Source organism: Lissotriton helveticus, chromosome 7, assembly GCF_964261635.1.
Source record: "Lissotriton helveticus chromosome 7, aLisHel1.1, whole genome shotgun sequence".
Classification (NCBI taxonomy): domain Eukaryota; kingdom Metazoa; phylum Chordata; class Amphibia; order Caudata; family Salamandridae; genus Lissotriton; species Lissotriton helveticus.
In genome coordinates, this window is record NC_136068.1 from 1,933,231,848 (window position 1) to 1,933,258,528 (window position 26,681).

Genomic DNA, 26,681 nt, shown 5'->3' on the forward strand with positions numbered 1-26,681 from the left:
GTGCTTCGCACCTTTCGGATATGGTCATGGAGCAATTCCCTGTGAGGACTCTACGTCTACACTCTCCAACGCTATCAGCATTCGCTCCCAATCTTGCGCCACAGGGTGTTTGCGGGCCCCCTTCTCCTCCTACCTTCGCAGGGTCTCGCTTTCTGCTTTGCCCCATTTTAACAAATCAGAGCGCCACACTTCAACACTCGGTGGTCTGGCTGATTTCCATCTCATAGTGATAACTCTGAGTGCCAACAGGAGTGCCAGATCCAGGAATTTCAGTTGTGCCCTATGGGTCTTGGGCCTCTTCCTGTGTCCTATCAGACAGGGCAGTGCCCCCTCAGGGATCCGCTTCTCTTTAATTTGTATATCTTCCCACTTATTTTTGCTTTTTGCATATAGCCAGGTTCTGAGCTGGGATGGGGCAGTGAGATAAATAACGGTGATGGATCAAGCCCTGATCTTTGGACTGGGTAAGAGTGGTCTGCTTAATTCAGACACTCTGTTCATCACCACCCCCTTTTCTGTATCGTTTTTGGCCACTATAGGTGTGGCAGGGTATACTCAGACATGAGTCCCTTTCTCACTGCTCCATCAGGATTCAAGCAAGCCGGGCCGAAGAGGCTGAAATGCCAGAAACCGGTCCCCGGTAGCTTGTCTCCTTTCTGGTGAAGAATTGGCTTGGTAGTTTGGTCTGCCCTGTTCCCATGATGCACTGGGCCAGGGACAGACTAATTTGCATATAGCCAGGTTCTGAGCTGGGATGGGGCAGTGAGATAAATAACGGTGATGGATCAAGCCCTGATCTTTGGACTGGGTAAGAGTGGTCTGCTTAATTCAGACACTCTGTTCATCACCACCCCCTTTTCTGTATCGTTTTTGGCCACTATAGGTGTGGCAGGGTATACTCAGACATGAGTCCCTTTCTCACTGCTCCATCAGGATTCAAGCAAGCCGGGCCGAAGAGGCTGAAATGCCAGAAACCGGTCCCCGGTAGCTTGTCTCCTTTCTGGTGAAGAATTGGCTTGGTAGTTTGGTCTGCCCTGTTCCCATGATGCACTGGGCCAGGGACAGACTAATTTGCATATAGCCAGGTTCTGAGCTGGGATGGGGCAGTGAGATAAATAACGGTGATGGATCAAGCCCTGATCTTTGGACTGGGTAAGAGTGGTCTGCTTAATTCAGACACTCTGTTCATCACCACCCCCTTTTCTGTATCGTTTTTGGCCACTATAGGTGTGGCAGGGTATACTCAGACATGAGTCCCTTTCTCACTGCTCCATCAGGATTCAAGCAAGCCGGGCCGAAGAGGCTGAAATGCCAGAAACCGGTCCCCGGTAGCTTGTCTCCTTTCTGGTGAAGAATTGGCTTGGTAGTTTGGTCTGCCCTGTTCCCATGATGCACTGGGCCAGGGACAGACTAATTTGCATATAGCCAGGTTCTGAGCTGGGATGGGGCAGTGAGATAAATAACGGTGATGGATCAAGCCCTGATCTTTGGACTGGGTAAGAGTGGTCTGCTTAATTCAGACACTCTGTTCATCACCACCCCCTTTTCTGTATCGTTTTTGGCCACTATAGGTGTGGCAGGGTATACTCAGACATGAGTCCCTTTCTCACTGCTCCATCAGGATTCAAGCAAGCCGGGCCGAAGAGGCTGAAATGCCAGAAACCGGTCCCCGGTAGCTTGTCTCCTTTCTGGTGAAGAATTGGCTTGGTAGTTTGGTCTGCCCTGTTCCCATGATGCACTGGGCCAGGGACAGACTAATTTGCATATAGCCAGGTTCTGAGCTGGGATGGGGCAGTGAGATAAATAACGGTGATGGATCAAGCCCTGATCTTTGGACTGGGTAAGAGTGGTCTGCTTAATTCAGACACTCTGTTCATCACCACCCCCTTTTCTGTATTATTTTTGCTTTACAGCGGATGGAGGTCACAGTGTTTAATTACGCTGATGACCTCCAGCTTATCTTTACTTTGTCAAATTCATCTCACTCTGTTCACAACTTCCAGTCAGTGATGGTCTTTATCAGGGATTGGATGAATTCCAACCATCTGAAACTCAACCCTGATAAGACTGAGCTCGTCCTGACTGGTGGTAAACTTAATCCTTGGTCTTCTGCTTTTTGGCCTTCCTCGTTTGGTTCCCCTCCTTCATCTGTTAAAACCCTGGGGATCACTCTTAATCAACATCTTACTCTTCACTCGCACATTAGCACGGTGGTCTCTTCTTGTTTTTTTGTGTTGCGTACTATTCGCAAGATTTCACGTTTTTTTTCCTTTTCAGCCCTCAAACTTATTGTCATGGCGATGGTTCTCACTCGCCTTGACTATGGTAACGCACTGTACAATGGCATTACCAGCTATGCCCTCCGTCGGCTCCAGCTTGTGCAGAACCAAGCTGTCCGCTTGGTTCTTAGTCTACCTAGATTTCAGCACATTACCCCGTTTCTTTGTTCTTTACATTGGCTCCCTATAAAAGAAAGAGCCCTGTTCAAGCTTGGATGCTTGACTTTCCAGGCTCTTGCCGGGACAGCCCCAGCGTTCATCAAGTCTAACATACATTCCTGGTAGGCATTTACGCTCCTCTTCCCTATCTCTTTTAGTGGTACCCCGATTTAAGAAAAGCAGGACAGGAGGCTGTAAGTTCTCTGTTCTCGCCCATCCTTTTGGAACTCCTTACCCCTCTCCATTCGAACATCAGTATCCTACATGGAGTTTCGTGGGAGACTGAAAACTTTTCTGTTCTTACAGGCCTTCTCTACTTGATCCAACTTTGAGCCTGCATTTGAAATTGAGTTGTCCCCGCAGCGCCATGAAACCGCTAGGTGAACGTGCGCTATACAAATATTTCTAAATTCAAATTCAAATCTGCAGGGCTGTGATATCGTGCAGTGTGTGTCTGACCTTCCCCCAATAGGTGCGTAGTCTCGGGCATTTCCATAGCATATGGAGGATATCCGCCTCATCCTGCTGACATCTGGGACAGTTGTAGGAGGAAGTAGGGTACATTCTATGGAGCTTATGGGGAGTGAGATACGCTCTGTGTAATATCATAGCCTGTATGAATTTAAATTTAAACGTTTCTGGATACTCTCCTGTGATGCTCTAAGACAATCTTCCATTCCCCATCTGTTATGGTTTCTCCTGTGTCCTCAACCCAAGCGTCCCGGAGTGTGGTAAGGGGTAGTGCAGCGTGTTCCCTAATGCCCACATAGAGCCATCGCACTAGATGTCTTCCCGTCCCCATATAGTGGAGGAGGTGTACCAGTTCATGTTGTGTCGGTTTGTTGCATTGTGGAGCCCATGTACGTCGGACATATTGAATCACTGAGGCGTGCAGTAGGTATAAACGTAATGGGGCTCCTGTGGCCTGTGCAAAGGAGGCATGATCCATCAGCGTGTCGTCCCCGAACAGGACTCCCACTCTATCCACACCCGCCTCCGTCCAGGGCCGTAACCTACGTTGAGTCAAGTTTCCCTGCGGTGTTGGGAGCCCTAACAGGGGGATGTTATCCGCATAAGGGGCGGTCCCGGCCGTGTACGCCAGCGCCTTTCGCCAGCATCGCAAAGCAATGCGCAGCAGGGGGTGACAGTCCCGGGGAACCTTGGCTGTAGGCAGCAAAAGGGAGTGTAGTTCCCCGCGTGTCAGTCGGTCCTGTGTAAACGCGATCTCATGTAGGTCCCTACCCGCCACCCATCTTGTCAGCCACTGTAGTTGGCTTGCGTAGTAATAACCTCGCAGGTCTGGCACACCCAGGCCACCCTGTCTGGTGCTCAGTTGTAGTTTTTTTAAGCTTATTCGGCGTCTCCCCGAGCCCCATATGAGAGTAATTAGCAATGTATTCAGTGTGGCAAATACGTGTTGTGGAAGAAGGACTGGCAGATTTACGAAGTAGTACAATATCCGAGTGAGTAGGACCATCTTCGAGATCGCCACTCTGCCCATGACAGAAAGGGGCAGGGATATCCAAAAGTTCACACACCTCCGGAGACCATTAATTGCCCTCCGTACATTGCCCTCAATCTGGTCCTCCTGACTTCTATAAATGTTAATGCCCAGGTATTTAAATTTGGTCGGTGCTATTTGGATCCAGTAGTCACCAAATTGTATATGGGATGGTCGTTGTCCTTCCCGGAAGTAGAATCCCAGGGATTTCGACGGGTTTATGGCCAGGCCAGAGATGGTCTCAAAACAGTCAAAGATGGTTGCCAATTGCGAGTGGTCCCCATCCAAATCTCGGAGATATACCAAAATATCATCGGCGTAGATAGAAATCAGGTTATGGGTACCCCCGACCGATATCCCCTTCTCAGCCGCCCGAGTCCGGAGTGCGATTGCCAGAGGCTCAGGCGTTAACACGAACAACAATGGCGATAATGGGCAGCCTTGTCTGGTGCCTCTGTAAATGTCATAGCTATCTGAGGTGTACCTACCCGTACGTGCTCTAGCTGTCGGGTGGGTATACAATAAGCGTATCCATTTTATCAGGGTGTCAGGGAAACCGAAGCGCTTAATGACTTCAAACATAAAGTTCCATGTCAGTGAGTCGAATGCCTGTCGGAGGTCCAGGGCAATACAGCCAGCCTGAGGAAGATCCAGTGGCGTGGCCGACATGAGGGCGTGGAGCCTTCTCGTATTTTGGGAGGTGCTCCTCCCCGGAAGGAAGCCGCATTGGTCCGGGTGAATTAAAGTGGGGAGATGGGTCTGTACGCGCATAGCAATAACTTTATATAAAACAACACTTAACTTTACTTTAAGATGGCGTTGATTTAAGAAACTTCTTGCTAGGACCTCGTAAACCACGTCATAAACGTTTCATATACACCGGTATTTACGCTGCTTATAATGAAGCCTGGAAAGTCACGCAAATGGAAACTGCAGAACGAATACGAGAAGTTGATCGTATTAATTTAGAGAAAGCTCTCTCTGTAGTTGACAATGGGTTAACGACTCTGTCATCCAGAATTTATTCTTTGGACAGCATTGTAGCCTCTGCCATAGACATAATGGAACAGAACTTGCTCATGTTACAACAGGGACAGTCTCAATTGCGTTCTATAATGCTGCTAGGCTGGACATTACAAAAACTTCGTTCAGGCTATGTGCGTTGGCGTCTAATCAACACCACGTCATTGTTTACTGGATTTAACCTTACAGATTAGTAAATCTCTTTGGCACAGAGGGGAACAGACTATACGGTGCTAAGCACAGAAACAATGGAAAGATTACAATTAACCGTTTCTGAGAAACCTGCCGTGGAATGGATAATACATGGCACCATCACGATACCAGTGATGATTTTCCAGTTTTAATATTGCTTGAAACACATACCAGCAGGCCTGTATGATGTATGGTTGGGTAAAGACATAAAGTCGACCTGGGATTTACCATATACACACAAATGTTGGAGTGGGGAAAAGGAAGTATTTCTTAGTGGTATAATTGCAAAAACGCACTAAGCGGTACACTTTTATGTCAGGGTATTAATTTACACGGAGCCTACGATGGTTCTTCGACCAACTTATCCTGCCACCTGCAGGGTTCCCCGGCAGCAGTGATAGATCCAATTTTTAGGCAGCTTTCCAATGGGAGCTACATAATGTTACATGATCACAGTTGTTGTGGAATGATGCCAGGAATAGCCTATCTCGTTACTGTGTCAGCCAGGGTCACTTGTTGTATGCAAGTATTGTTTCCTAAAAGTAAGACAGACGGGGAGTCGCCGATTTGGCCTTCACTGAACATCTCTTCTATTCGAATGGATACTTAAGCAGAATGAAAGCCATTCTTTTGCAAAAAACTGTGCCACTGACCTCGTCCAAAGAGACATATGATCTGCAAGTTGCAAGGTCCTCTGCAGAGATACATGCCCCATTATCAACAAACTGCCCCATACATTTTGCAGAAATGTTAGGTCGTATCTTAAACATGTCTGATACCAGTGGTATTGTACATGTATTTAAGACAATTTTTTCTGGACTGTTAGCATCCTTTGAAGCAGTCCTAGGCATTTTTCCAAACTTCGTGCACTCTGTGTTCGGCGGCCTGCCTCTCATTTTGGGACTCGTAGCAGGGATACTATTTTTGTTCCTTCTGCTCCGATATGGCAAGTCCGGTCACCAGCGATACCCAGATTACCATGGAGAACACTCTTCTGGCAATGCAGTTTCGTGAGCGCATAACACAGATTCTTGGCTTGTTTCGTTTGGGAGATCGGAACACCACGTGGGTCCTATCATTCGGACCAATCTGGCAAGATTGCATCTTACCTGTTCTATGATGCCTGCTTTGTGGAGAGGAATACGTGTTGGATATTTGTCTAACACTCCCATCAGCACTGCCAACGGATGTTGACGCTTTGCTTGGTTCAGTAAAGGCTCATGTATTGTGTTGTCCCCAGCGGCTACCAATCCTGATGACAGCATTCATTGAGATCTCACCAGCAATTCCAGCTGAGGGTGTGATACGTGGACCAACAGGCCCATAGGTACCATCTACTGTGAACATTGCTAATGCGACTGACGCTGACGACGATGCTTCTCATCTGTGTACGATTGATCTACGTAATGAAGTGGTTCAACTTTCACCTACTGTGGTAGACCATTTCTTTGCCAGCTTATATTTAATGTTTTCTCCTGACACCGAGAATAACTTTTAAAATTAGCACACAGCGTTCTATGAACTCTGAATTCGACCTTCGCTTTTTCCAAACAAAACTTTTAACTTTTGGAACTCTATTTATCTACGATTTGATTTTTTTCCAAAATTGATTTTTTTTCTTTTTGTCACAAAGTAAACTGCTTGAAGTAGAACTATTCTTAGAGAACAAGAATTCTTTGAATACTTCCTACAGACAATATTGACCTTATCCAGAAAATAAAACAGTTTATATAGTCTGCTATAGGATGGTCTCGACCTTTTATTCTATTATTAAGAGCCATTTCATAAATGTAATTTTCATGATTCATTCGGTTAGCATTGCCAATATCATACTATATGCTTAAAATGAAATCATTACTTTCAAATGCGTACCATACAAATGCTCATTTTCGTGTACAACCATTTCAAATGCATTTTATGTATTTTTGGGTGGGATTGTAAACACATTTTTAGCTATGTTTTAATGCTGAAATTTAGTAATGTTGAACATAATAAAGTGGAGTGGTTGTTGTATAGCATTTTAGGACCCTAGTGTAATTTTCCCGATTCATGCCTTTAAATAGGTATAAATCACCGTGTCCTTATATAGGCATAGAAATCATAACCATATTTAGACATAGCCCATGCAGTCCAAATACAGGCATGGATACTTCCACTAGTTCCGCAAAGCCACAACGATTTCTTGGAAAACTCGACTCCAGCAGTCAGGGACTTCCCCTTGCTTGAATATTGATTTGTCCAAGAACCCATGGAGTTTTCAAAGAACTGCGATTCTTTGATGACGTTATTATATCTATCTTCTAGAACTGAATTTGCTTTGTTCATCGTAAATCCAACCCAGTCACTCATTCAAGCACTTCCAGGAGACCACCAACACTACCTGTACCAAACCAGATGGGCAGCATTGTAATTGCATTTATTATATCATTAATTTTAATATTTGGTATAGTTTTGACCCAAGTCCAGGGAGAAGCAGCATCCTCTACAGAGAAAATGTTTATTGCACTAGAACCATCACAAAGACATGATGTAGATAGAACAACGATGGTGTCAGATCCACCTGAGATGGGACTACACACAATAAGATATCACGTAACACATGTTAGAGTACAGAATTCATACATTAACAACACATTGTTAAATACTTGCATTGAACAAACACACACATGGCTACATGTATTACATATATTTACATATTAAACATATTTAGAATTTGAGAAACAGGGTGATAAAGTGGTTTGCCCAGAATCGCACCATTATTAGGTATAGTGCCAATGCTGCGCTTAGAACCAGGGTTCACAAGTTCCAAAATCAGCAACACAACCAAAGCACCTGGAACAATAAAGCTGGTCTGAATTTCCTGCACTTAATACCACAACTGGTTAAACAGTAGTCGAGTTTTGTATAAGGGAATTTGGGCTTGTATTCATGTATACTAAAGAGGATTTACATCCTGTTGTGTTTATTCAGGCTTTCCTGCCCTGTGTCTTACTGATGAAATCATATTGTATTTTGTTTGTGGTCCTGTCCCCTCTGTTTATGGCAATTACCTCTTCTGGATGTATGTGTTAAAGGCATGTTAATCCACTCATTATAGTTTTACTTCTTGTGGAGCGGATTTTTTACGCATCTGTTCTGTATTGGGGGTCCTTTGTGTGACTGATCTACACGAAGCATTAATCCCATGGCTTCTGGGTCAGGGTATGAGGTGTTGTGGTCTGCTGATGTATCCTTGGTTCATCCTTTTCTGTCGTATCAGTTCCATTTTTTGTTGAGTTTTTTCTCCAATTGCATTAATGCAGAACAGTGTGCTCACGTCTTTCATTGCTGTTTAGTAATTCACTAGTGCGATCATAAATGCTTCTGTTTGACAATATTCTTTCTCAAGAATGCATCTCCTGCAGTGTGTTTTCTTTGATGCAGATTTAAACTTTCCTTCCAAGTAAAGCTTTTCCCACATTCAGTACATCTGTATGGTTTCTCTCCCGTGTGCATTCTCATATGCCTTTTTAGATTATCCTTCCGGCTGAAAGATTTATGACAAAAGGTACATGTACATGTCTTTTCGCCTGTATGTGTTCTGTAGTGCTTTATCAGATTTTCCTTGTATAAGAAGCTTTTCTCACAATCAGTACATGAGTATGGTCTCACTTCAGAATATTTATCTTTTTGCTCTCCGGTGTGCTCTCCCTCGCGACTTAAGTTTGTATCCAATGCAGCTGGAGGGTATGATATTGAATTCTGCTGTAATTTTGCAAGGTCTTTCAGAAGCAAAGGGCGTTTCAGATTATTCTCAGGATCACTGTATTTTTGCGATACTCCTTGGGGTCTGGCTTGGAATGGTCCATAATGTTCCGAACCGCTAAAAACATTTTCCCATGCAACAGTTGCCTTGCCTCTCTCTCCCCAGCATCCTTTAGGGTATAGCTGATTACTGGAGTTAGTTCCCCTGGGAGACGTCTGTGGCACATTCACGGTGGCTTTCTGCACTGAAAGTTTGTCTGCTGTTTTCTTGGTACAGCGTATAAACTCTGCAACATTTTGTTGTCTGCTCGTGCTTTGCTCACCTGCTGGATAGGAACAATAGTCAGGTATTAGCCATAACCTTTTAGGAACATCATCTCACAGACATTATCCCCACCACGTTTCTATTGCTACCATTATCTGAAAGAGCAATGCTATGTTCCAACTTAAAATATGAATAGAGGTGTTGTAAAAATAAACTCTATATATATATATATATATATATATATATGGTGGTCCACTTCACTTTTGGGATTCTGGAATTGTTGAATATATATATTTTCATATTTTATCAATAAGATCAACATTGTCAGATCCCACAATGAAATAGTAGGCAAAGTTGTTCATTAACATTAGATGTTCAACTCTCATCAGGACCACAGCAGAAGTGAGAACATGTAGAACGAGGCCATCATATTAAGTGGTTTATGCTTTCACACAAACTCCAAGGCTTGCTGTCTTGTCACTCACTCACTATACAGCCTAGACTAGAAGTCCATAGAAGAATATTTAGCTTTAAAATGAGTGACTAAAATCCACTGCTCACGGCAAAGGACAGACCACTTCACTTCTTCCTTTCCTCCTGGCATGGTGTGTATCTACCTTCTCAAGTGGACAACCATGCAGGTGACACATCTTCGATGCAGCCAACTGCATGGCTGCTCCCATGGAAGACACCTAGGAATGGGTGTGAACATGAGACATACATCAAAGCTTAAGCCTAGAACCTCTTTCACAAAATGAATGTATCAGAGGGGCAGCGATTACATCTTCTTCTCTCGTTTCGATGGACACAGGTATCTCATTTCCCTTCACTCCCGAGCTGTCTTAGTTTACCCTTTACGTTTCGTTTCTTATTTTGTACTTCAGAAACGCTAATAAGCCAATATGTGTTAATACAAATTCTAAAAAAATATTCTGAATGATCTGCTCGTTTACTTTCCCTGGATAAGTGAACATATGAACCCACAACAGGCATATGTGCTATCACTTTACCAACTGGTGCTAGGTGGTGAGAGACACAAGGCAACCTCACAACAAGAAATGTTGCACATCACAGAATGAGTGATACCAGCAGATGTACACACTGAGATGCCTTCCTCAACCAGATCTGAAACACAAGGGGTTTAGTACATTAAACATTATGTTTGATCCCAACACAGGATGACCTGCCATAACAAAAAGACAATGGACAATGAAACAAGAACGCAAGAGTTCACTGCTTCACAAACGGTGAAGATATGTCATTGCCTGTCCTCGGTGAGAGGCCTAAATCTGATGGCAGGAGACATCACTATAAGTTACTCTCGATCTACAATTATCTCACTTGTTGGAAAACCACCACACAGCTCTATGCTTTTGTACTATATTGTTACTCCTCAGTTTTAATTTTTGTTGAAGATGTTTTTTACAGAACATGAGGACTCAATGGCAGAGTAGCAACTGAAGGCTCACAGAGACTGTACCAGTAAAACAATTCATCGATTAGGATCAATAGTGCGATGTGACAAAAATAATGTACGATTATCAGTTTGAAATGTGTATAACTTATTCAAGGCAATTGTATAAAGTAGACTGATAGGTTCAACTAAATTTATGGGTTCTTGCAAGCAAAACAAGCAACATAACTTCACTAACAAATACAAACCTAATGAGGCAGAGATGCTGAAGACAAACAAGGACTCTAAATAACCCTGCCAATACCTTTCACATTGAAGGTTGTCTGCACCATATTGTGGACAGATAATATTATACACCATGGAGGCAGTTGGTGACCTGTTACAGCAGCAACAGAATACAGACGGACATAAATCACAAGAGACTTCCATTGCATCATAAGCATGTGCTTTCCTAACAAACCTTTGTATATGGGCTTTTACTAGATGTCTGCAGAAGCGACCACCCCCTCTGAAGGATGGAAGCCAAAGACAAGAATCCCTGTGTGAGACCAATAAACATTTACTCTGTCGGTCTGCGTAGTGTTGCTCCTGTTGCAAAATAAAAGAAGGGTGCATTTTCTAATCAGGGAACTGAGGAAAATCTCATGTGAAAAACTTGCTTAACAAAAAACCTATGCATTACCAAGCTGTGTATTCAGCTAAAGGGCAGACAGAAAACAAGTGTAAATATATAGTCCCTGATTCCAAGATCTGTAGCACAAGTCACTTACCTCTTGGGCTTTCCATTCTACCACCGTTCTGATGGTCAATGCTGAAGGGCTCGTCTTCTTCTTTTATGCAGATGGAAATAATCGCCTGCTCGGCTGTATGGATAAAAAAAGCGTGTCAGTATAACATGTAAACACTCGCAAACAAAAAGTGATCAAGATGGAGTTGTCTCTGTAGCTGGAATCAGAGTATGGATAGAGAAAGAGATACCCTTCATAGTGTTATCAGATTATTCGATAAGGGACTACAGGGAGTTATGTCATTTGTACAAGATAAAGAGTCTAATTATAAGTCCTCGGAGGATGTGACTACAGATTGCCCTCTAAACATTTACTGGCTTATTTTGAAACACAGAAAGTTTGATCAGGAGTCACACCTTGCGCAATCCCAAGAAATGCAATAATTATAGGGCCTGTCTGACCCGAGAGAAAGAAGAGGAGGGCCCAAGGGCAACAGGACCAGCTTTCAAGGGCAAATGTTATCAAGTGCCTGGCTGCAGTCACAAGTGGGGGCTGCCCCTGGCCAGGAGAAGGAGAAGGACTCTGGTGTTTGCAGCACCACTGGGGGAGACCTGTAGGCACTGATACCACCGCTGGGGCCTTCTCATCCCACAATCCCCCTCGTGCTGAGCAGCTGGGACCAATTTTCCAGGTGCTTTAAATTACACGCTGCATTCCCGCAGCGCGAGACACGCGCGGGCCATGCCTGACAACGCCTGGGCCAAGGGCAGGCCCATCTGCACCAATGAGGGCCAGGAAGAGCTGGGCAGGGCGTCCCCCTTTGGTTCTCCCATTCTGGATATCGGGAATTAGTGGTAAAACGGGATTTGATTCCTCCCTGCTGATTTTGCAGACCAGTTATGGTGTTGGTTCCTTAGCTGATAGAGGGACGGTCCTCGTTATAGCCAGAATCTTGTTTGTTGATTAATTGTCAGCTGCAACAGGAAAACAAAGTTCAAAAGCCTTTTTGACATGGGAAAACGTAAGGCTCAAGAGTTCCTAGCAGGGAGGAAAACCAAATGTGGCAAGACGGTACCCGCCATGGACACGTCAAAGCTGAATTTCCTTCATAAACACAGCGGCAAATGGTTTTGCACTTTCAAACTCCAAGAAGACAGTTGTGCCCTCGAATTCAACCTCTCAGCCTAAAGGGCCTATTGGGATTGACATTTCAGAAGGAGACCGCTGGCTTTAATCCCCAGTATGCTCCAATAGATTTACAGACTTTACCTCCACTACAGGGAATTGAAGGGGGGCAACAGGATTCAAACTACGATCCTGAGCAAATTAAAACATTAGAGCTATCAGGTGGTGAGGTAAACGTAGACCCACCGGTGCAACATCAACTACAACAGACAGGGTGGGTGGGACAGCAGAAGTACGGAGTCCTACTCGGTCTGGGACCCTGGAGTTGTTTGTTTTGCCTAGTAAAATGCAGGACGAGATAACGCTTTTAAAGGCGCAGGTAGCCTTACTTACAACCGAGGTTCTCAGACAGGAAAGATGACCCGTTGTGGTTGGGAATAAACCAGCGCCGCCAGCCCTCCGTATATCTTGCACACAGTTCAATTCTGAGCGCAGTCGGAGCATAGAGATAACAATGGGGGGAAGTGTGTAGAAAAATGTCACCTTACAACCACAGCCAAAAAGTCAGGAAAGCTCATTAGAGGAGCGTCTCCCATACGCTCACTCTTTAGTGGAGGGCCTATTTAGTTAAGGGTGGCATAAAGACCATCCAAAGAATACTTCTAATCGCTTCAAGCAAAACCCCCCTGCGAACCCAATGTTCCAACTTAATTCAAATTTGGTAAGCCCAGCTATTTAACACACTTTCATGGTTGATTAACTGAGAGGAAAGGTACTAAATATTAATGTGAGAGATGCTAGAAGTATGCCTCTCGTTGATCTAGAACCAATGATAACGGCCCACAGTAGGGAGGAATCAATCCCGAGCCAATTTAAGGAAGGAAACATGACAACAGCACCTCACCCCAGGGCACAACTGAGTGATACTCCAAAAATGGATAATCTTGTTTTCTGGAACATATCTGGGGTCCACTGTAAGCTAAACGACCCAAGTGGAGTGCATTTGTTGAGTCCTTCGGCATTTGCTTCAAGAAACCTGGTCTGTTGACTCGGTCCATACACCCGGTTTTGTTACCTTCCATAAACCAGCGCACCCTAGTGTAAGTGGGAAGGGGCGGCCTTCAGGACGCCTCTTAATCTGGATTCGTATCTCATTAAACATAAAAATTAGTCTAGTGGATTTTGACTCAGAAGATATTCTGGGAACTGAACTTGTAGGGGCGGATTCATCGCCTTAGTTCATTTATAATATATACAACTGAGACCATCAATCTGCTCACTCGCTGAGGGAATTCATTCTTAACCCAGGGTAGGCGTATTATTGCTGGGAATCTTCCTGCAACCTGCGAGCCCCTGGATGCTGGATGTGCTAAAGCTTTTGAAGAGAAGGACGAGCCTTGGGGAATACCGTCATTAGAGGTGCTCCCCGTGAGGAGAGGAACCAACTTACCTCACCAACTATTGGCGTTTACCGCTATGTTCGGTTTGAGAGCCTGTAATGGCTGTACCTTATCCGACAGGAAAGAAGCCCATACATTTAATAGACCTGGGGCAACGAGTGGAATAGATTATAAAACAGTAGTGTTATCCATCTGGTCTGAACTTAAGGACATGAAAGTCCTTCATCGGCCATACAGCCATCACAATGCCTTACATTGTTCTCTAAATATTTCTCTAGTGAGCCCAAAAAGCACTGCTACCTCCTGAACTTTAGAGCTTGTGCGCAGTAATGACGGAAGGATAATCAAATGGCCCAAAGTAGCACTGCATCAGGTAAAAAAGGGACTTTATGAAGAAGGAGTAGATGAAAACTATAGATGATCTCGAGAATTTGACCCCTAGGGATAGTACATTATGATTCACATCTGAGATTCACCACAACTTTTTTACAAAATTGGGAGAGTGTTTTACGTTTAGATATAACCCCAGAGCTATTGACCCCAAACCTACATGGTTCAACAAAATGTGTAGCCAGGGGAAACCTAGAGCTACAAAGAGCTCTTATGAAAGGAAATATCCCAACTATTAGAGTTTGTAGGGCTAACTATAAACGCACACTATGTAAAGCCCAGATGGAATGGGAGTGCAGGCTTTGGGAGGAGCTATTCAGTACTAACCACCGAATATTAATCTTTGGGGTTAAAAAAATAGATAAAAAATGGATAAATTTATCACATTTGGATATACAGAAGATCAGTTGAGTAAAATGTTAAATCACAACCCTCAAATTAGAAGTACTGTAATCAATAGTAAAGATGGACATGAGGAACTACTAAAAATCTTTAACCTAAGGAAAAAATTAATAAGAACTGAACTGCACGCCGAGTTTCTTACAGGGTATCTAAGAGCCGGGGTTATACCCCTGGGGCTACGAATCCGGAACGAACCAGGCCTGTTCACGGATAATGAAAAATTCTTAGAAATATGGACTCACATTGCGAATCGATGCAGTCGTGATTGGCTGATTCTCATAATTGAGACAGCCCAAGGTATCATGATCCTTGAAAGAAAAGAACTTGAGGATCTAGAAACAGCATTTAAACAAAATTCACTAATTGAGGACATAAAAAAGAAACTAGATGAATTAACGCAGGAAACTGAAAGCTATTAAGAGTATCTAACAAACAAAAAATCGATTAAACTTAGGAAAGACATTGAAAAGTTCAGTGCTGAACTTGTATATCCCTTTTTAAATAAGGATTATTATACAAATAAAAATGAACAAAGATGGGAAAAGCCTCAGTACTCCAAACCAATTTACTCTCGAGGAGGCAACAAAAGAATCACATTTTCTGAGACCTCTGGGTCCAGCGATGAGGATGAGCATACCAATGACCACACAGGAAGAACAGTCCCAAATTATCAACAGGAACCCAATTCTACTTTTTTAGGGCACCGTCCCTACAGAGGGAGACGAGGCTATCGGAATTTCCCCAGGGAAGAACCGATGAGGAACCATGCACCTCAAAATCAGAACACTCCCAACTTTCTAAAAACAAGGAATGCGAAGTACTGGAGGTAAACCAGTTTCCCATCATAAACCTTTCCGACAGAGAGCTGTCAAAAGAAGAAAAGGAGGTTCTAAAATTTGGTTTTAGTTTTGCCCCAACTGCCCCGCCTAATAAATTTGAATTAGAGAAGGATATGAAATGCTTTTTCAGAAAAATTAGGTTAAATAGGTATTTTGCAGACAAGGAGTATGAACCTAGATTTAACATAACAGGCTTTAAACCCAAATCAATTTTTACCCCAAATTTAACGCAAGTAGATAAAAATGTGGAACTATTTGAAAGAATAGTAGAATTAGAGATTAAAAATAGCCTTGACAACACCCGACCACAGTCTAACAACTTATCGAGAGCACATAGAATTGCTCTGAAGAATTTACAAGATTCTGAATGCATAACAATAAAGCCCGCAGATAAGGGTGGAGGTGTGGTGATTTTTAATACAGGTGACTACGACAATAAAATGAAAGCACTACTTGATGTCAAAGAACATTATATATCGGCTTCATTTAGACAATTTGATGGATTGAAACGTGAGGTTGCCACTTTTCTTAAAGAGGGCAGGGACAATGATCTGATCTGTGAGGATGAATATAAATTTCTTCTAAATAATAACCCTATCACCCCGGCAATCTACGGGCTGCCCAAAAATCCATAAAAATACATCAGACCCACCAATGCGGCCCATAGTTAGTAGTCTGGGATCCCTATTGGAACCTCTCAGTAAATATGCAGACTTTTTTTTAAGGCCCCTAGTCCAACAACAACGGTCATACTTAAAAGATACTGCACATACCATTGCAATAATGGAGGGCATGAGCTTCGATAAGGTGACCCAATTTTTGGTCACCTTAGATATCGAAGCTCTATATACCAATATCCCCCAAGACCACACCATCCAAGTACTATCATCTATTTTGGAGGGGAAGGATCTTGGTGGAGGAAATAAAGACTTTATCATTGGCTGTGCAGAATTGGTCTTAAAAAACAACCTCTTTTTATTCAAGGATGAGCTGTTTAAACAAGTCAAAGGGACCAGTATGGGGGCTACTTGTGCCCCTAGCCTGGCATGCCTATATGTCGGGCATTTTGAAGACAAACACATTTACAATGAACTGGCACCCTACTTTGAAAATGTGTCCCACTGGCACCGTTTCATAGACGATATCATCTTTGTCTGGAACGGTGCCAGGGAGGAACTACTGTCCTTTCTGGAGTGGCTAAATCTGGGGGACAGCAACTTAAAATTTACTGCACATTATAGTGCCCACTGTGTAGATTTTCTGGATATAAAAATTAAAGAGGTTGAGGGTTTTTTGGAAGTCGAATTATACACTAAGCCGACAGACAAAAACACCCTCCTCCAGTACCAAAGCAATCATCCAAAGTCCCAAAAGGACAACATTCCCTTTGGAGAATTTTTAAGATTGCGTCGTAATTGTACAAGTCTAACAGATTTCTATGAACATGCAGAAAAAATGAGTAAAAAACTGGGTGAGAGAGGGTACCCAAAAAAGTTAATTAAACAATCCATGAAGAGGGCCAGATTTTACAACAGAGAAAATCTATTAGAGATTGATAGGGCCAAGAAAAATATGGCGGACAACAGAATTGTGTTCGTCAGCCAATACTCGGGTCTCAGTAACAAAATAAAAAACATAGTAAATCGGAACTGGAAGATCATTAACACGGGTCTCCCAGCACCAATACCAAAGCCCCTGTTTTCGTTTAGACGAAATAAAACAATAAAGAATGCTCTGGTCAAAACATACAAAAACCCGTCTACGTTGGTACAAACCACCCTGGCCAATAAGAACAAAGCAACAGGAAACCACAAATGTGGAACCTGCTCAATCTGCCAGAATTGTATTGAAACAAAGAAACTGGTATTCAATGGTAAAACTTTGGTACCTAGGACTCTTAATAATTGCAGGAGCAAAAATCTAGTCTACCTGCTAGTCTGCCCTTGCGGGTTAGGCTATGTAGGCGAGACTGGCAGGGAGCTGCGCACAAGATTACTGGAACACAGATCCTCACTGAAAAACAAGAAAGATAATGCTCCCCTAGTACACCACTACCAAAAAGAAAACCATGGGTGTAATGAATTTACATGGTATATTTTAGAGAAAATAACTGTAAGCAGAAGAGGCGGCAATATAGATGCCCTAAGAAAAACACGTGAACAATGGTTTATGTGTTTTCTAGACACAGTGGACAAAGGTTTAAATTCCAAAGAAGACTGGATGAAAATTGTAGCCTATAATTAAAAGTAACCTGGAATAACGAGACTAACAAATAAATAAAAGAACCATAGCCTACAAACCTGCAAAAATAATAGAGGAAATCCGCCAATTGCTTGACCTCTGTAGAAATAGAATGAATGTAAAAAAATCATAATGTCCGTGTGTTTTGCCCCTTTGTTATATTTTGAGACTCAAACTGTATACTGCGGTGCACTAGTATCACATAAAAATTATGGGGGTAAATAAATCAATAGGCACACGCAAATGGATCATCAAATAGCACGCATGCCCTATGTAAATATAGTAATAGGAGTGATCAGTAATCCCAGAAATGGTGTGGATAAAAACAAACAATTGCGGACGTAACAACACAAATAATCGCGCCGCGAAAGTTGCACCAAAGCGAGGCTTAGCACGTATTTTAGTATGCGTGTACAAAACAACCATGGGAGCCGCCCAGTGGGCTGGCTTGCACACAATAAATGAAAACGAGGCGAGGCACGCATAGGAAAAAGCGGAAACCACGGTCTAATAACATCCGTCCGCTCATTAGAGTGACCCAGCTGATTTGGATTTAACCAATCAGTGGGCTTTAAAAAGAGGAACGAAGCGCGGGGAATTCAGAACGCTACGGGAAACCAGACGGAGGATTGCAACGGACTGGGAGTGGAGAGACAAGTGCTGCCGCTTTGCAAGGTAAGAAGGCTAGAATATAGCGTTTGGAAGTTGTGAGAGGGAGGAAGAATAGACATTAACTTTTGCTCCTGCTATTCTTTCTTTGCCTCTCAGATTAAAAGACGGCTCAGCCAAGTATCCACTCCGCATTTAACACAGCGACTTAATGAGCAAGGTGGGTCGGTTTGAAAAGGCCTAAGAAGCCATAAAAGACTGTTGCATCCTAGGAATACTGGGTGGTAAAATTTAATAATATTCATTATCTACCATTAGATACAAGCAATTTTTAAACAAGGCGGGACGTGCCCTTCCAGTAGACGCGACCAGTGGGTTACCGCCAACTGGATAATAATAAATAAAGGTAAATCCGGGTTAGAAGTCCTAACGATGAAGATAAATTAAAATGCTTAATGACAAATGTCAGTGAAGGACCAATACATACTCTTTTACAGATAACCCCTGCTCAGGATTGTGGACATAATTTTACCACGTGGAAAGAATAAGCAGCAAGGAAATCCCTAGCAGGTATAAAATGTACAAAGCAAGCCAACTCTAGGAGATCTAAGTAATGGATCTATAATAGTGTAAAATGTGGAGCTGTAAATATCTCCTTATCTTTCAGATTAGCCCTGCCCTATAATATGCCTGTGCAGGACAAACAGAGAAATTCTTCCTAAATATGACATAAAAGGTAAAAACTGACCCTAACCTGTGTATATTTAATTCAGTCCAAGTACAAGTCTATACTGCCAATATGCGGGTGGGTGATATTGAATTGTATCAGCACACATGGTAAGATTGGATAACTGCAGGTACCAAGTTGGCTACTAATGATGAGATACAGGTATAACCTGATGCAGTTGCTAAGGGTGGTTAGAAAAATGGTTCTAACATAGCAAATGAGAAATGAAATTGAGAGGTTTTTTAAACAAGATGTATACTACCTTGGATGTATAAAGTTTGATTGCACTAGGGATAGGTGTGGTAATGCAATGATTAAATTGGCAATATAAAATAGATACTGATGGCCATATGTTTGCTCATAGGAACCTCTAATTTAAGGCAACCATCCAGTGCCGCTGATAAAGGGAGACGAAAAAACAACAGTCTTGAAAAAGATGGCAAGAATATGAAATAAGCCATCGAAACGCGTCGACGCAAAACGAATTGCACAACTGAGTAACCGTGTCAATTTTGTAAAGTACAATAATTATATGTACCCAAGATTGCCAGTCTGAGATTGATACACTCGGTGTGCCATAGCTGGAATGACAAAACTGTATTGTCTTTATGTGTCTCTCTTTGTTGTGGTGTAGTAGAATTTGATTTATTTATCCTATTCTGTCCATTGAACTCGTCATTGATTTCCCTTATGATATTATGTTCAGTTGTATTATAAATTGTTAGAAGAAAAGGTTTTTTGCTTTCTTCCCTCTGTTTTTATCAGTTGTAATATGGTAACACCATATTTTTTAAATTTGTGACTGTCATTGTTTTTAAGAATAATAAATTTATACCAGCCTTTTTATATATGTATTGGTTTGTTTTATAGTGTTTAAATGTTTAAATATCCAAAGTTAACATGTGGGCTTAACGATTAAACTGTGCCAAGGGAAACACTCTATTCCACTTTGGGAGGAGCTACATGAGGCCTCGGAAAAAAAGGATTCTAAGAGACTTTGGCAGTTGACATCCAACAAAGGGCAGAAGTCCAATATTTGTCATAGCAATTGTATAAAATCAGGAACTCTGCATTCTTACTTCGCAGATTTGTATGGCCCCTCTACTACTGTGAGTGATACAGAGAGGAATCCACAGGACAGTATGGAATATTCCTGGAGTTCACTATCCCATATAGGCCTGGCAGACTAGCAGGCACATGCATCAAAGCTATTTGCAATCGCCAGCAGTGCGAATCGCAAAAATCGTCAGTTTGCAATTGCAAAATTAGCTTTTGCGATGCATGAAACAACTTGCCACTAGCACTTTAAAAAAATCGCAATTATTTGCGAGTTTTCAAATTGTGATTGCATTTAAGGAATACCAATTTGCGATTCCTTAAATGCTATTCAAGAACCACTTGAGAATAGCGATTTCACTAATAGGGGGCGCGAATTACCATGAAGTTGAACGTCATGGTTTTTGCAAAAACTTTGAAAATGCACTTGTGTGCATTTTTCAAAGTTTCATGTTGCGCACACACATGCCCATAGGGCAAGTGTGCGTGCAACATATGTGCACAGATCCATTTCAGGGGTGCAACAGGGTGTTCTTTGGACACCCTGCACCCTGAAATTGCATGCGCAATTTGCGAAGACCTATTGGTACTCGCAAATTGTGCATGCAATTTCCCATTCATTCCTATAGGAATCAATGGGAAGCCATTCCTTATTTGCGACTCACAATTTGCGAGTCGCAAATAAGGAATGTGTATGAATCGCTATTTTTATAGCGAGCCCTTAATTGCGATTCCTTAATTATTGCAATTAAGGACTCGCAAAATCCTGTATGTGCCTGTATGTATAATTAAACCTACAGCTGCTGGGAAGGCTGCAGGCCTGGACGGGCCCCGGGCGATCTGTTCCTTTCCGACATTGAGTCCTGGGCTAAATATATCAATATTCTAACCAATGCAGTTCTAGCTGAAATGGACATACCGTCTAGTTGGAAGGGAGCAGAATTTGCCCCAATAAATAAGAAGGGCCGAATGGATTCTCCATCGAACTATAGACCCATAAGCCTAATAGATGTTCTGCAAAAAGTCTACAGTAGACAGATCCTCTATAAAGTGGAGAAGCGGATAGAGGAAAAATCAGTGTTGTCACACCTACAGGCAGCGTTCAGAAGACAGACAAGTACAATAGACCAGGTAGGTTTGTAGCTATATACTGGAAAACAGTTATACAGGAAAAAGCTCATCTATAACTGGTATGTGCTGATCTGAAAACTGCGTTTGACTTGGTTCCCCTGCCCAAAAATGTAGGAGGTGTTGAGTTATATGGGCATTCCCCTTGACCTGTTAGAAGTCATCAGGCGCCTGCACCAAGAAACCGACGCACAGGTTTGTTGGGGACCCAAGGGTGAACTCGAAGACAAAATAGCCATCCATAAGGGTGTCCGGCAAGGCACCTACCCTGTTCTCTTTGCACTTGAACAGGATGGTAGCACACTTGGAAGACTGTATAAATGAGGCACCCAGGTTGGCAGGAAGGAATATTTCCTTCTCCTGTTTGCCAACGATACTCTCTTGACATTAAAGACCCCTCAAGGTAGACAGATTTGGTGATTTCTGCAAACAAAGAGGTTTTGCAATAAACTTCGATAAAACAAAGTTTATGTCGATAAACCCACATAGATCATTCCCTGGTTCTATCCTCTTAGAAGAAGCATCCTTGGAAAGAGTATCAGAGTTCAATTATCTGGGTATCACACTTACAAAAAATATGTCTTGAGCACAACAGATGAGGAAAAGTGCGATGAGCCTGACCCACCGTGCAGCAGCCATTCTAAGACCTCTTAGATCCGCAAAAGCCAAATGGATCTCACCTTTTTTTTAAAGTATATAGGGCTAAGGCGGAGGCCAGTGCATTATATGGGGCAGAGATCTGGGGTTGCTCTAGAGTAACTGATCTTAGTAGAGCAGATTCATTGCAGTGAATTATTTCCAGACACTGAAAAGATCTTTGTGGTCTGTAGAAGGAACCCGAAAATCAATATACTGCCATTACTATCTAGTTAATTCGCTCTCTTTTTACAATTTAGTTTGACTACTTTGCTCTCACTCTGTATAACCCATTCGTTTGCCCTTGCCTACCAAGCATGCTAAAGCAGCTGTTTTTCAACTGCAGGGTTTCAATGAGGGTATTACAAATGGTCTCTAAACTATAAACACATATATATGTAAAATGAGACATGTTCGCTTATTAAAGCAGCAGCTGGTTGATGAAAGGTGACGTCTGTGTCTTCTGCGACACCATAGAGAAGACGTGTTAGTGAGTGTCAACATTTGTTTATTTTATATGTGATAGGTGTCGTGATGCAGGACTCTCTAGTGCATCTATCTGGGTGCCAAGGCTGAAGATTCTACAGGCTACCTTTAGAAATACTTAAATATAGAATTATAGTCCCCCCAAGCTCTCGTTCTCCTGGACTTGTCGGCCGCATTCGACACGGTGGACCATACCATCCTCTTCCACCGTGTCGAACAGGCAGGCATCCAGGGCACTGCTCTTGAGTGGGTCAAGTCCTTCCTCACTGGAAGAACACAGGCAGTCCGCCTGGGTCCCTACACAGCCCAAAAAAAAACAAGTCCTGCGGAGTCCCCCAAGGTTCCTCCCTTTCACCGCTTTTATTTAATCTATACCTCCGGCCACTGATCCAATCTCTTCTGAAATGGGCCATCATCTTCTACAATTATGCCGATGATTTACAAATTATCCTTTCACTCAAGTCACCACATGCCATCAATACGTTCCACGCAGTCATGACTCACATCCAACTCTGGATGAGCCAGAACCAATTGAAGCTGAACCCCGGCAAAACCGAGCTCCTCCTCCCTGGACTCAGTCACGCCCACTGGGGCCCGCAGTTCTGGCCTCCGGAGCTTGGCTCTCCCCCAGTCCCGGCAAAAGCAGTAAAGAGTCTGGGCGTAATTATTGACGCCAAACTCTCCCTCAGAGCCCAAGTTGGAGCGGTAGTCTCATCCTGCATGTACCAACTACGCAGGATCCGTAAAGTCCCCCATCTTCTTCCTCCTGCGGCACTTACCCAAACTGTTATCTCACTTGTGCTCTCCCGTCTGGACTTTTCTAATTCCATCTACTACGGTCTCCCATAATTTCTGGTACATCGCCTCCAAGTTGTCCAGAATCAAGCGGCTCGCTTGATTCATGGAACCCCCAGATGGCAATCGGCCAAGCCTTTGCTCCACAGCCTTCATTGGCTCCCAATAGACCAAAGGGCAGCCTTTAAGGTGGCATGCCTCACCTTCAAAGCCCTGCGCGCTCCAGCCCCGCGTTCCTGAAATCTCTCATCCGTCCTTACTGTCCAACACACAACCTCCGATCAGCCCACCGTCATCTGCTAGTCACTCCTAAAAACAAAACCAAGAAATTCGGCGGTTGCCATTTCTCCTATCTAGCTCCTGTGCTTTGGAATCTCCTTCCTTTGTCAATCAAATTCTCCCCTTCCCTTCTGAACTTCAGAAAACTGCTAAAAACTCACCTTTTCCCGCCGCTTAGCTAGATTCCCGCTACTCACGCTCCCTCCTCACTCATTCTGTCTATCAGCGCCAGGAAGCTTCGGCGTCAGTGCGCTTTATAAATTGCACCTAACATAACATAACATAACAACTGTAATGACACATTTAATTCTGAAATGTTGACATTTGTGTACTTTTGATGTTGTCAGAACTGTACGTTCTTACCTATAAGCAGCCATTACGGATGACGCCACGCCATGGAGCCGGCTGATATCTAAACTATAATGTCCTACTAAAGGAATTACTGTTTTTGAAGTTATTCGCCAAACGTGAAAGCGAGTTACCATCGACTTAGAGGAAGTGCTATCATTAGAAGGACCTAAAACCTTTTATGAGATTTATGATGTATAATTGTGAATTCCCGGTCCGTGGCACCTAAAAATCTGTATAATACAGGACGTAAGATAGGTGCAATCTTCTATAACCCCATTCCCCTGAAGCGCTTATCCAAAGACATTTAATTCTGAAATTCTGACATTTGTGTACTTTTGATGTTGTCAGAACGGTACGTTCTTACCTATACGCAGTTATTAAAGCAGTGCATGTAATACATTTCAGTTTGGAATAACAAGACATCACATCCATTACTCTTCACCTGGATGGAGGTGATCAATGTTTTCTCTTCCTTCCGCGTCCTGAAGATTGTCCAGGTGCAGGTTCTCCTCTCTTCTTATGTTGAATAACTCATCAGGACTGGTAAATGAGTCATCTGTTTAGTAAAGGTAACAATATATGATTTACGCTCCCTTCTAACAATTTCTCCTAAGCATTGAGGCAAGCATCTTTCTAGTTCTGACATTCTTCTTATTGAGTTACGTGTCCTGCGTTATGCCTCAGTTTCCTCAAAAGCCCTTGTATTGAGAGAACACAATTGCCTTTCATGGAAAGGGTAAACCTATTACCCCGTATATTTAGGGAGGAGGGGTAGGTTCCAGGAGGGGCTTTTCCTTGGGCAATGGGTATAATCAAAGGTGTTCAGATGTTCTTTAAAAATGGGAAATCCCTAACTCATTAAAACATGATTCAGAAAAGGGGACAAGGTCAGAGGTGAGTCGATATATATTGATTGTATTCTTATTGATTAAAGGAATCTGTAGTCCTGAAGAGATGTCTCAGGTTTCTTTATCTTGCTTGTTGTCTTTAGTATTTTTGAGACTCTTGTAGTGAGTATTGCAAGATCTGACAGAACAACCAACACTTGTGTCATCCCCTTGTTGGCGCGCAGGACTGGGGTTTTCTCAAGGCGGTAATTAAAGAAACAGGGGATTCTCCACAGATTGATTTATGGAGTGAGAAATACTGTGCTTGACAGGACGGTCACATATCTATCTGGAGCCGTGAGTAGAACGAAGCTAAAAGTCTCTTTTAGCCATAAGAAAAGTCCGACTCGGTCCGTGGAGCAGTCAGACAGCATTCTCGCACAAGCCGGTATCTTTCATTACTGCCTTGAGAAAGCCCCAGGCCTGCACTCCAACAAGGGGGTGAAACACGTGTTGGCTGTTCTTTCAGATCTCGCAATCCTCACTACAAGAGTCTCAAAAATAATGAAGACAACAAGTAAAATAAAGAAACCTGAGGCACCAATTTAGGACTACAGATTCCTTTAATCAATTAGAATACAATCAATATATTCTATAATGATTCAGCTCTGTCCTTCTCCCGTTTTGTAAACGTATTGCCTCATCTGATCAAGCTCAGTATGGAAACGTCCGTTCACACATTTTTTAGGGGTTCCAGTGGGCGGGCCAAATGATGTAGAGGAATTTTAAACATAAACATATACTTTCAATACCAAGATATACCACATCAAATGTGTACCCTCGGTACTAGAACTATGTGGAATTACCAAAGATTCTAGATAAAACACTTCCGGGACCGACACAACCCCCCCAACCTCCCCCCACCCACTCTGATTTTTATTTCAGTTCTTGAGGAGGATGAAAGGTACTAATCTACTCTGCAACAAGCAAACTGATACACTTCAATCCATTTGAAGGATGCAGGACAATGTATACACATTAATGGAAACAATCAAATGGAAAAGAAGGCATTGGCAATAGGTGCTCAATAAAGCCGGTAAGCCTGTAGATACCGGGACAGACATTTTTACTAGTCAGTGCTGTCCAGTTATATTTACTCAAATGTGAGTTTCCAACGGCTTTCTTTCTCTTACTTTCCTAATAGTAAATTGAAGTGGATTCTTCTTCATATTTTATAATGAATGAATTTCCTTTTGAACAGACGTTTCTTTCCTCTATTACAGATGTGCTTGGAAGGCCTATCTTATGATCTACAGACCAAACCACAAATTGATAACTCAATAACCCAAATCTCCCTTTGATTTCGCAAACGATTCGCAGGTCACTTTAGAGGATTTTGCCAAGACCTACTTTTGAGTTAAATGCTCTTTACTCACCCGTAGGAATACTGAAGCTTTCAGTTCTCTTGTTGCCCAGATGGCCACGACTATAGGACTCCAGTTCGTCTTTTAAGCAGAAGGAAACCAGTGCCTGTTCTATTGTATAAATGAAAAAAAAATAACATTATATAAAATACAGGCACGAGGGGCAATCTCAGAGTGAAATATTAATAAAGTGGGAATCACTCAATTCAGTCATATCAGGGCATCATCAAAGAAGCCAAGGTGAGATCTGGTCACCTACACAAGCCTATCAGGGTAGTGAGAGATCTGATCACCATGCACATGGCTGCCAAAGGATTTCATGCTGGAAGCGGATCTTACAATAACCTGCAATTGTGTATTAAACTAACTTTTCCGGAGCTGGTGACGATGGAAACAATACCTCACTAGTGGTAAACATAGTATTAATTGATCTTATCAGGCGCTTGTTAAATTGCTTCTCTTTACTAGGAAACACATTAAACTGTCAAGTGAGGCAAGCAAGAGAGTGCTGTACGCATCCAAGTATGGTAAAGTAAATAGGAACGATTATCATCAAAGTACAGTAGTGAAACATACTCCGAAAAGATTATTTATGGCAGCACTGAAGGCGATCAATTCACTGTACAACCCAAAGAATATGAAGAGCTCAGGAACCTTTGTA

General features: G+C 42.8%; 1 protein-coding gene across 3 annotated transcripts in view; it reads right to left on the reverse strand.

Moving 5' to 3' along the window:
• Positions 1-7,552: 7,552 nt before the first annotated feature.
• Positions 7,553-26,681, reverse strand: part of LOC144770936 (uncharacterized) — a 41,687-nt gene continuing 22,558 nt past the window's right edge. For 2 of the 3 annotated variants that reach the window (XM_078655770.1, XM_078655772.1), the window contains 4 exons: positions 26,033-26,131; positions 24,212-24,325; positions 11,348-11,440; positions 7,553-9,224 (listed from right to left, as the gene is read on the reverse strand). In XM_078655770.1, the coding sequence (XP_078511896.1) occupies positions 8,506-9,224; positions 11,348-11,440; positions 24,212-24,325; positions 26,033-26,131 (1,025 nt within the window). In that variant the 3' untranslated portion in view covers positions 7,553-8,505. The remainder of the gene's footprint in view (positions 9,225-11,347; positions 11,441-24,211; positions 24,326-26,032; positions 26,132-26,681) is intronic. The other variant, XM_078655771.1, reaches the window with a different exon arrangement.